Source organism: Hoplias malabaricus, chromosome X1 (genome assembly GCF_029633855.1).
Source record: "Hoplias malabaricus isolate fHopMal1 chromosome X1, fHopMal1.hap1, whole genome shotgun sequence".
Taxonomy (NCBI): domain Eukaryota; kingdom Metazoa; phylum Chordata; class Actinopteri; order Characiformes; family Erythrinidae; genus Hoplias; species Hoplias malabaricus.
This window is the reverse complement of record NC_089818.1, coordinates 1,982,829-1,995,190: the sequence shown is the minus strand read 5'-3', so window position 1 is coordinate 1,995,190 and position 12,362 is coordinate 1,982,829. Positions and strand designations below refer to the sequence as shown.

Genomic DNA, 12,362 nt, shown 5'->3' with positions numbered 1-12,362 from the left:
CCTTTAGCCTATGTACAGCAAAAAAGAAGAAAAGACAAATGTCAAACATTAAGTCACTGTTGAGTTGTGCCAAAGTCATTCTCCTCTGTATTTGAACAGGTTTTCTGCTCTTATTCTGAGCAGTTTGGCCAAAGCCAAATTAGTTTGTGAGAGAATGAATGAAGCTCCGACACTTGACATTTTCTAATGTGACATCAAAAGACTCTGGAAAACTACATTTTCAGACTCACTTGGTTCTTGATGTAGAACAGTGTTTTAGGGCCAAAGAAATTAAGTCTTATTTTGGGTATAAATGTAGAATTCAGAGTTGGTTTCAGTTCAATCTTTAATTCACAGTTTGATTTGAAGACTTTAAAAGAAAACTTCATGAATGTGGCAAATTTTAATGTTGTCCATTGGACTCTAACCTAATCACATTGAACTGAAGTGGGACTGACTCTGATGTTATTGCCGTTCCTTCACTGAGGCCTTACATTTCAGTTAATGTCTCACCCACTCGGATATTCATTCAGGCACAAAGGGTTTTTTTATTCATATTTTATATTGTTGTTAATCATACTACACTTACCACTCACTGTCTTTTACTTCGTACACCTTACATACAATCATGTTATATACATGTTGGCATGTACAGATTATGGAATTCACTTATTTTATATTTGATAACATTGTAATAGACCTTAAGATATGTATTCTACCTTTTACTCATGTTTCATTCAGAATTTTTTAAATAATATCATTTGTAGGGACATTTTCTGTTGTGCCTTTTAATTTTTCATTGCAGATTAATGTTAGAATGTTTGACATTTCTCCTTTCTGAATTCTCTGTTTGTATCTGATATTGTTTTTGTTTTGATATTGATTTTGGGATATAACTGAGTTGTAGTTATTACATGGAGGCAGTATGTCAGTTGTTAATTTAACAAATTTAATTTTGTACTTAACAGATCGAGAATGTTTCCAAAAATAATTCGTTAACATGTTGATTATGTGCTCGACTGAAAGGTTATTTTCTACTGTATCCATTTCAGAACATAAAATCATATTTTGATATATTTCAAAGAACATCCCTGAATGTCAGGCCAAAAAAAAAAACAAAAACAAAAAAAAACACAAAAACAAACAAACAAACAAAAAAAAGCAGCAACATATATCTAGAGAATTTTGAATATCTACTAAGATGATACAACGTAGGGCGGTGCCTCCAGGGCATGGACTTTGGCTGCAAACGAGAGAGAGCCATAACCCAAGGGATAAAGGTTGACTTTTTGCACTTCTGTACATAGTCAATATAAAACAAAGAAAAGAAACATGTATAATATGGAGATCTTATTTTGAATAATAAAAGATTCTATGAGAAATTTTGTTAGGTTAATTTAAGTAATAGAGTAATAGACCAGCTAACAGACTATGCTTGCAAAAGTGGCACAGCTGTTTTTAATATTACTTAAAATCATCGCTTAAAAAAGAAAAGATTAAAAAAAAGCTAAGCATTGCTCCGCCTTAATAACGTGCTGCCTGTCATCTGAAGGTCAGTGCCAACTGAAACTGGTGATTAATCCCAAATTTTACGGGTATGTCCTGCAGTGAAAGCAAACACTTTAGCAGAAAGAAATGGTCAAATAATTACATAAACTAGATTAAAGTAAACACAAAAAATTTGAATTTCTTAATACCGCATCCAAGTACCAACATATTCCAGATGTTCCGTGCTGCAGTAGATTCATGCAGTGGACTCCTATTGTAAGTTGGGATAAGCTTTGATTAACTTCTGACAGAAAGATTTCAAAGTGTCTTTGCAACTTTCCTGTACCTCATACCTGTGAAATGTGAGGTTGTTTCCATAATATCAGAGCTCCTTCTGATCTCCCTCTCTTCCACGTGCTAGCATTGTGTTTCATTGTCGTACTCCTCTGTGGAGGAAAAAAGATTTCTGTAACTCTTAAAAAAAAAATACACACACAAAAATGTATTTGACTTGAGCTTGGACATTGTTAACTGCATGTAGAGATTAACATGATAAAATCCACATTATAAATACGTAGGTAGCTCAGTAAGTTCTCACATTACTTCAAATTCTCATAGTTACAAATTAAGTAAACAGCGCATAATAATGTTGATAATAACAAAGAAGATAACGATAATGAAAAAAGTCTACTATTGAAAAGGATCATCATACGTTTAATATTTAAATCCAAAAGAAAACACATTCACTCAGATCCGTTTGACCGTAACCGTAGATGTGATCAAAATAAAAAGATAACTTAAAAATGACCAGATATGCTAGCATAAGCCTTACACAACATCATAAACACACACACACAGTTCCCTTGTGTTATAGTAGGCAACTGTGTCTTCAGCAGGACAAGGATACCCACCAAAACAAATGAAACACAGATGAATGTAAGCTCTCAATCTCCGTTTGAGGTTTGTACTCACTCTAAGGCTGCTGCACAAGTGCTAATAAACCAAAGCATCACTCCCCTCAAACAGATACAAAGCTGCGTGAGACCTTGGGTCTAACACAGTTACCCACAGTTGGTCTTTCCTGCTGAAAGCACTGCTTTAATGGACGCTTAATGCTAACCATGTAAACTCACGCCCACTCTTTGCTTACAGTTGCTGTAAAATCTTGTAACAATGTTTTGAAAAAAATTGTTTTATGCACATTTATTATTATAATTGACTCTCGCTGTTATGAATTGAAAATAAATAAAAAACAGATTTGAATTGAAAATGAACTGTGTATTGTATGTTTCTCATGTTCATGTGTTTTTCAAATTCTTGGGTCCTTTTTTACTGCTGAGTTTTACACTGAAAGGGGATGGATTCCAAAGCTCCTCAAGTGATGTTTACAGCACTTTTTAAGTTTAAAAGCGGTTTAAACTTTCAGAAACAGAGCACTGTCACTAAATTCTAACGTTAAAATAGAGTCAGAATTTAGTGACTGTATGTAAGAGTGTTTTAACGTTTTAAACTACACACAGGGCAGAGTTAATATCCAACATAAACTATTATTTTTATAAATTAAATGTAAAGAATATTTGGTTGCATCTTACAAATGATTAAGTGGGCAATAATATGGAAATGTACTTTTAAGTTGTAATTACACATAATTAGGTGTCTGTTTCCTAATTATTCCTAATTAATTATTCAGTAATTGCACCTGTAACATGTTTTGTAATAATATTAATCTGATATTACCCCAGAAACAGTTCAGCTGAAATGTTGTGGGATTAGTGTTGCAAATGACTCATTCTCAATGTGTGAGTGAATGTGTGAGTGTGTGTCGCCCTGTGAAGGACTGGCGCCCTCTCCAGGGTGTGTTCCTGCCTTGCACCCAGTGATTCCAGGTAGGCTCCGGACCCTGGATGCCCTGAGCTGGATGAGGGTTACAGATGATGAATCCACTCTGCTGATACTTGGGCCACAAGATGTTGTCACTGAGGGTAACAGAGAGATGTGTCTGTCACAATCTAATCATGACTTTATGCTGCATTTATACAGTGTTCACAGACAGGGACTTTGCCTCTCGCCTCCCAAGTTATTTGTAGTGTATTTCCTCTGAGCGTTTCTGAATTTAATGGAACATTCACTGAAGCCAAGTGCTATTTCGGAATAAAGGAGACACAGCACAAACCACCATGCTCAATTCCCATTGGTAGCCGCCTTGTCTCTCTGCTCCTTATTTGCATAAAGTTGAACGTTGCTGAACTTTGTCACCTTGCTGGCTTCACCCACTTCGCATCCTGTTTGTGCTGCCTCCTTACACTGTGCCACTCCCAGTGTGAATGTAGTGTAAAATAAAATATTACACACTAGTCAAGTAGGTCACCTTTAAACTGTTAGAGTGTGTATTTTCAACACTGTATCTGACCCTAACCCACCTCTAACCCTTCCCTTGACCCTGACCTTAAACCATCCTTAAATTCCACTCATATTCAAAGGACACCAACCAAATGTTCTTTTACAAATTGGAAAGCCACTGATGCACTAGTGTAAATAGCTTTATGCAGCAGAGGACACATTATTGATGAGGCCAGTTAAAATGTTCATGCGTTAAACACGTATTTAGGGGCAGACTGGGCTGATGTTTATCTGTCCTTATCTGATGTTATGACTTTATATTTTACATATAATAGTTGTTTACAACTCAGTTTGGTTTTTCTACCTGTTCAAAGATTTTTTTAAAGGCAGCAGCTCCTCAAATCTATTCTCAGTGTTTGAGCGTATGTGTGACCTGCTGCTGTGAGAAACTGAGGCCTTGCTTAATCTCAAAAATAAATTTGCTGCTGAGGTAATTACCCCACACCCCCTCCTGGTTAAAGATTAGCCCCTAATCATTAGTCTGTAGTGACGTCGCTGCAAAGGTTAGGGCCTATAGCTAAAGGGCTTTGGGTTAGTCCTGATGCTAAAAGGTTACAGCAAGTGGAAACGAAGAAGAGAACGATTTTTTTCATTTGGCCGTTTTTGAAGCTTGAAGCACTTTTTAAGTTCATACCAGGTATTGTCTCTAGAGGGCAGTATTTGGTTGAAAATGCTTCTCCTTGAATCCTTTAAAAATCCTTTTTTATAGATTCTAAACTTTAGTAACTGTTAAACATTTACAAAATCGTGCCATTACATGCTCTGGGATGTAATTTTGTGTCGATATTGCCATGTTGACAGAAGAAATATAAGGTTTAATTAAAACGTTGGTTATAATACGAGTTGTTGAAACAAATGTGTTTAGGCTAACGGCTAACTGATCAAGGGCCTACGTTTGTTTTGGTATTTTTCCTGTTGTTAAACATATCCCTAAAAAACTGGATACTTTTTAATTTTCCTACACATTTTTGTTGAGTTTTAAAAGTTAAATGAACCATGGAAAATGAAAAGTTGTGCGTTTTTATATTCTGCCCTGGTCAAGGTGGTCACAGTGTTGAGCACATTCCAGTTTGAGGCCTTTAGCTGTCTGAATGCCTCCGTTATAAATATTAGACTAATAACTGATAACAGCATGAGTATATTGTCTTTTACTTCAATAAACTTTGATGATATTTTAAAGGTTCAGCATGTTGTAGTGGTCAGATCTGTCGACAGATGTCTGACCCAGTCTGAACTATGGTCTCAGAGGAAGAAGACAGATGTGAGGGTCACTCCACTGAGTGTTGTTTGTCTTTTTAACATGACATCTAATCTCAACCCTTGAAAATGTTTAACTCCTTATGGATAATACCCACCATTGTCCTTGAACAAGACGTTTGACCCCAAAGAGTCACTCACGACACACAGCAGCAGACCCAATAAACACATTCTGCTTCTACGTAGAGACCAGCACAGAACTGAGAGCGCAATGAAGTTAATGATCAGCAAAGTGTAAACAAGTATTTACCAAAGACATATATCAGGGTTTTCCTGAGGGCTTTCCTCTGACGTCACAATCCATTTTATGAAAAGGCCAGTGGAAATCCACATCAGAAAACATAACTCATTTGTATGTTTTTTATTTTTATTATTATTGTTGTTGTTATTGTTGTTATTTTACTTTAAAGGTTATTGTGGGATTTGTATTATCTTCAGTAAAATGTCACTGGACAAAACATTATCTGTCTCTTGTTTCCTCTCTCTCTCTTTCTCTCTCCCTCTCTCTCTCTCTCCCTCTCTCTCTCTCTCTCTCTCCCTCTCTCTCTCTCTCTCTCTCCCTCTCTCTCTCTCTCTCTCTCTCTCTCTCTCTCTCTCTCTCTCTCTCTCTCTCTCTTTGTGCAGAAGAACCAAATATTTATCAGACATCTAAAGCCAAAGGAAATGTTCCTGTTCCTGCCCTGAGTGTGTTAATACGGAGCCTGGGAGGGGCAGAGGGTAAAAGTAAATATTAATTTGAGCGAATTATATGCAGTTCCTGTGCACATCTTATTTAATTTGAGGGAAGGATTTACAATTCATGCCCACGTTATAATTTGTGCACATATTTTTAATTTGTGGCCACATGAGGATGAATGTATTCACTGGGGTTAAGCTGGAACCTTTAGCCAAAACACCTTCAAACAGCCCGGTCTAGGCTGAGAGCATGCTATTAAAATATAAATGGTGCAATTTCTTAAGAAATATTTGTAGCATCATAAACTTTGCCTACTGCCTCTGAATCACATTCTGAAGAAGTACATTCCTGCACATTTGAGTTATGACCCACACAGACATAGGGAGAACACACCAAACACCTCACAGACAGTCACAGGGGCACGACTCATACCCACAACCCCAGGACTCCAGAGTTATGTGACAGTGACATTACCTGTTGCACAATTACTTTACAACTGTGACGACTGACTGTCAGCTGGAATGAACATTTAAAACAATAATTAATATATTTGGGATGGCACAGAGCAGCAGGTAGTGTCTCTCACAGCTCCAGGGTCCTGGAGGTTGTGGGTTCGAGTTCCACTCCTGGTGACTGTCTGTGAGGAGTGTGGTGTGTTCTCCCTGTGTCTGCGTGGGTTTCCTCCGGGTGACTGTCTGTGAGGAGTGTGGTGTGTTCTCCCTGTGTCTGCGTGGGTTTCCTCCGGGTGACTGTCTGTGAGGAGTGTGGTGTGTTCTCCCTGTGTCTGCGTGGGTTTCCTCCGGGTGACTGTCTGTGAGGAGTGTGGTGTGTTCTCCCTGTGTCTGCGTGGGTTTCTTCCGGGTGACTGTCTGTGAGGAGTGTGGTGTGTTCTCCCTGTGTCTGCGTGGGTTTCCTCCGGGTGACTGTCTGTGAGGAGTGTGGTGTGCTCTCTCTGTGTCTGCGTGGGTTTCCTCCGGGTGCTCCGGTTTCCTCCCACGCTCCAAAAACACACGTTGGTAGGTGGATTGGTTACAGACAATGAATGAATGAATGAATTAGTTTAATAACAATTGCATGGTTATGGAGGCATTTATTTCACCTCCAAACTATAATGGCCATGATGATACTTAACGTGTGTTTACACTGTGTGGGGTGTAATGGGTTAAACCAGGTGTTCTTTACAGCTGCTGAATACCATTTGGCGCAGGGTGCTGTGGTAACAGTGTAGACACGTGCAGCGCCGCTACATCCCGAAACAGCAGGAGGAGCGCGCGAGAGAGTCCCAGGCTTCCCTCGTGTGTTCAAACAGCGCGCGGGGCGGAGTCATGGAGAAGAGTCGACTCAGCGGATCACTGCGAAACATTTCGACTCGAGACAGAAGCCGGAGCGCTCGCGCCTTACGCCGGTCACCGGAGAACTGGCCTCGCGCCTCCGGCTCGTCTCGCGTATTGCTTCCACCACACGCGCTGCATCGATTTCAGGAATATGCTTGGGTTTTTTGGAGCCATCGCAACTTTTATCTGTGACTTCTGAAACAAAGACTCCTCTCACAGAGAGAGAGAGAGAGAGAGAGAGAGAGATACACAGAGAGTGTGTGAGAGAGAGAGCTGCAGAGCGAGAGATAGACATACAGAGAGAGAGAGATACAGAGTGAGAGGGAGAGAGCTGAAAGTTACTGTGATGGATTAAAAGTTTTTATTTGATGACGGTGATAAAGACCATGGACAACTTTTTCACTGAGGTAAGTGTGTGACAGATTCATTTATTTATTTTATTTATTCCTTTATTATAAATAAATATTTATTTTTCACATTAAAGAAACTGTCCCTGTGTGTAAGAGAGAGAGAGAGAGAGAGTTTGTGTGTGTGTACATGGGTAGTGTATGTGTAGTGTATGTGTGGTGTGTAGTGTGTGTGTGTTGGTGGGGGGGTTAATAGTGAAGGTTAGACACACAGAGCTCCACCGTCTTTAAACACTGATACTCACACAACATCACTGGAGCTCAACAATCTCGGAGGAGAACACTAACAGCCTGGTCCTGTTCTGTGAGCTCACATCCTGCTGAGAGAGAGAGAGCGCGGGTCCAGAACCCTAACCCTAACCTTATTGGACCTTCAGTTACAGATGTCTGTGGCATCACACTCACCATCACACCATAATACAACAACACTGGGAAATTTACTGCATCAAACTCTCCTGGAGAGAGAGAGAGAGAGAGAGAGAGAGAGAGAAGAACAGAGGGAGAGAGAGACAGGGAGGCAGAGAGAGAGAGAGAGGGACTGTGATAATGTTGAGAAAAAGTATATAATATTTTTTGTTGTGTTTAATCTTGAGCTAATGTAATGTAACCTACATCTAACCATGTGTTTTCAGTGAGTGTGTGTTCGTTCACACAGTGACCTCGTCTCTGGAGCAAATCCCAGAGGAACTCTGTGGCATTTCCTTTACCTTCTTCTCATTTCCTCTCTGGCTCATGGAGCCTCGCACAGAACAAGTAAAGAATCTATTTTAAGAGAACTACCTGCCACTGGTGGGAATTAAAAATCATACTCACAGGCGGCTTTAAAACATTCATTTAAAACAGCTCCATTTTGGTGTAATTCAGGTTTTTAAATCTGTAATTCATATGTGTGTGTGTGTGTGTGTGTGAAAAGTAAAGTGATGATTATCAGTTGTTTCTGTGGCAGGCGGCCGCTCCCTGTTTCTGACGTCTCTTTGAGTCAGATCTGAGAATTTAATTGTTATAAAACACAAGTTGTCTCATGTTGTGGCGACAAGAAATCTGTGTCCGTACCAGTTCCACTCTTAAAGCCTGCTGTGTGAGTCCAGTGTTTAAAGGTGCTGTTCACGATTGTAATTAAAAAAGCTCTGAGTGTGTGTCCTCTCCATGTGCTGCTCTGGAAACCGCTCTGATGTGTTTACGAAGCCCCAGTGTCTGTAAATGGGTAAAAAAACAAAGTGTCTGGGTCCGGTGCTAGGCTTTCTCTCTCTCTGCTCACGGCAGAGAAACGCCATCTGGAGGTTTTTAGACAACGGAGAGACTCCAAACGCTGAAAAGCACCAACCGAGATGAGGATGTTGCTCTATTCCTGCCTCATTGGTGCAGTTTAACAGACATGTTACACTTCAGCAGCGTACAAACAACAGTCGTTTTCCCTCTTAAACATCCTGTTCCACCTTAAATGATGCAGAGCTTAAAGCTGCGTTTCCCCACAATCGTAGACGTTCCCTTTAACATTGTAAGCACATCTGTGTGGTGCTGTGTATGTGCTAGAGTACATATCACGAGTGACATTAGCAGTCCACATCATAGCTGAGCATTTCCATTTTGAAACTGCAGTTTTCCAAAGACAGTCTCAAAAATACAAATGACTGGGTTTTCTTACATCACAAACCTACGGAACCAATCCTGTAACTTTGTAGGCAGGGCCTTAGAGCTGCAGACATCAGGGGGAACAGTGTGGAATAGAGTCAGGGATGAATTGTATGTTCATGGATCCTTGCGTGTTATTGAAGGTGAAGGTGTACAGAGTAGTGCAGGGTGATACGACGGAAAAAAAATATTGTGATTAATTGAACATTTTACCTCGATTACAATGAATGAATTGTTATTACGTTTTTGTTTTTATCCTCACAGTCCTTTGACAGGGATTGTACTTTACATTTGCTCAAGTATTAAAAGCGATGTTCGCAATGTTGATCAAAAGACACTTTTTATAAAATCACAACTGTGAAGGTCACTTTTAATTTTTCGCTTAATTTCCCAGCTCTAGAACAGAATGTATTTTCCTGGAAAAACTTCTAAATCTGTAATTCTGAAATAAACAGAGATTTAACAGGGGTTTAATCCATAACCCGAGGGGAATCTGGACCCGACGCCGTGAGGAGTCTCGTGCTGCTGAGGCCTGTGAGCGGTGGCAGAGAAACACAGTCTTTCTTGCTCAATAGTGTCAGATAACATACAACCGCTGCTGCTGTGTCTGGAGTCAGATTGCGAGCACAATGTGGCAGTGTGTGCAGAAAAAGGGTCCGGGCATTCCCCTTAAAGAGGAGCAAGTGTTCCAACCAGGGAAACAGTCAGGATTTCTCCAGGGCTTTTAAAGAACAGCGAGAGTGTAGGAGACTCAGACCCAGAACGTAAACATTAAACTTCTCATGTTCCTATTGACGTAACCATTATATGGAAATCCCCATTTAATAAATGATCAGGAATAATACTGTGTATTTAGCGCTAGTGTCTCTGATTAAAACATTTTAAACTCAGTAAAGTGTTAGGGGTTGTGTGGTGAACCTCAGTAAATGCAGCAATAAATCCCTTAACAGAAACAGATCCGCACTGCAGGTGTGTTTAAGTGCATTTCAACAGGTGTGTGACTAGCTGAAGGTCAACTGGTGTTGTGTGTGTGTGTGTGTGTGTGTGTGTCTGCATTTGTATCTGTAACTCTTACACCACATTATTTTAAAGTATGTGTTTGTGTGTGTTTGCACATTTGTGTCTGCATTATTTGAAATACGTGTGTGTGTGTGTGTGTGTGTGTGTGTGCACAGCTGAGTCAGCCATTTCAGTGAGGTTAATGTGTGTCTCCCGCCATTAAACTGCAGCAGTTCTTTACCTGTTGGAACACGGCTCCCTGCAGCACACCCAATCAGAGAGCAGGATTAGTTTGATTGACAGCTGTGATCAGTTTTAAATGTAAACACAGCAGAGCAGGATCAGATTAAAGCAGCTTTGGGAAAGGGGAGGAGCATCTACACTGTGCCTGCCAGTAGACAATAGACTGGTACTTCCCTTTAGGAGCAACGTGTGTGTGTGTGTGTGTGTGTGTGTGAGAGAGAGAGAGAGAGAGAGAGAGAGAGAGAGACAGAATTAATAATGAGTGAATAAGTGGGAGAGAGTGCTTCATATCTAAACCAGATGCTATAGAATAGGGGCTATATTAAATTTTTGATTGGAATAGTTCTTTGCTTTATTCAGTTAAGTATTTAAGTAATTCACTGGTGTTCTGGGGAAAGCTATACATCAGCCAGCCACAAGGTTTAAACCACACATAGATACAGTGAATAAAATGGACAGTTTGAATACAGTGACACCTATTGAGAGGTGGGATGTATTACAGCACTTTTCAACTGCATCGTAACTCCACTACTCAGCTCCACACGGCTCTGCTCATGTTTGGTCCTTGGCACCTGATTTGTTTTCCACTTCTATAGCTCCCCACAAAGTGTAGCTGGAGATGTCACATTACCCTATCACTGACGGGAACAGTAGGCTTCTCTCACAGCACAATGCGAGAGGAAAGTCTCAAAATCCAAAAACCCGTGAGAGGAAATGAACGAATGCACGTCACAGAAAACACGTGAGTGACTTGATCCACAAACGCAGATTCTACAATTTACAAATAAATTTTAAATTCGAGACTTCGACTTTTTTTCTGCAGAGTGCAGAAGTATCAGCTTTATTAGCAGACAGATAATGCAATGTGTCACTGTGACAGTAAATATGTGATACATCAGTGTGTGTGTGTGTGTGTGTGTGTATGTGTGTGTGTGTGCGTGAAAGAGAGAGAGAGAGAGACCAAGAGTTAATGGGTGAATAATGGATGACTGTTTCATGTATTTCCTTCAGGCTGATATAGAGAATGTAATGGTGGATTGCACAAACACTTTCACTCTTTTCCACATTATCTCTCTCTCTCTCTCTCTCTCTCTCGCTCTCTCTCTCTCTCTCTCTCTCTCTCTCTCTCCTCTCTCTCTCTCTCTCTCGCATTCACTTCCTGTGGAGTTGCTGTTAACATTCCAAGGGGCTAAAATCTGCTGTCACAGGGGCATGCACACACACACACACACACACACACACACACACACACACACACCCACACACACACAAAACGTCTTTCCACTAGCTCTTTCAGTCACTTAAAGTAACATTAATTATTAACATTACTACCTATCAATCCAGAGTCCCCGCTACAGCTGTTAAACCAGACGAGGCGTGTTTACACACACCGAGGGGTAACACAAACCTGGTATTCCCTCTGCTTCCCATCTACCTATCCATCCACGCACACATACACAGATTCATACACACACACACACATACACAGACACGCACACACACACAGACGCACGCACGCACACAGACACACATGCACACATACACAGATTCACACACACACATACACAGACGCACACACATACAAAGACACACAGACGCACACACACACACACACACACAGACACAGTAATAACTGCTAAGACCTGGTCCCATTTCCTCTGCCCTTTGTAATCTTTTTAACTGCAGCACCAACCCACGCGCACACACACACACACACACACACACACATTCCTGCAAATTACCACTGAACATAGTTTTAAAACGATTCTCCCAATCGTCATTAGGGACAAAGAGAGAGAGAGAGAGGGGGGGGGGGGCAGAAAGAGAGAGAGAGAGACAGAGGGAAAGAGTGAGAGAGAGGAGGGAGACAGAGGGAGAGAGTGAGAGGGAGACAGAGGGAGAGAGTGAGAGAGAGAGGGGGAGACAGAGTGAGAGAGAGAGAGGGGG

The 12,362-nt window shown here is 40.7% G+C and overlaps 1 protein-coding gene across 1 annotated transcript in view; it reads left to right on the top strand.

The window, feature by feature from the left end:
- Positions 1–7,211: 7,211 nt before the first annotated feature.
- LOC136675617 (unconventional myosin-X-like) overlaps positions 7,212–12,362 on the top strand; it is a 56,420-nt gene continuing 51,269 nt past the window's right edge. The window contains exon 1 of the mRNA XM_066652260.1: positions 7,212–7,541. Coding sequence (XP_066508357.1) covers positions 7,503–7,541 — 39 coding nt within the window. The 5' untranslated portion in view covers positions 7,212–7,502. The remainder of the gene's footprint in view (positions 7,542–12,362) is intronic.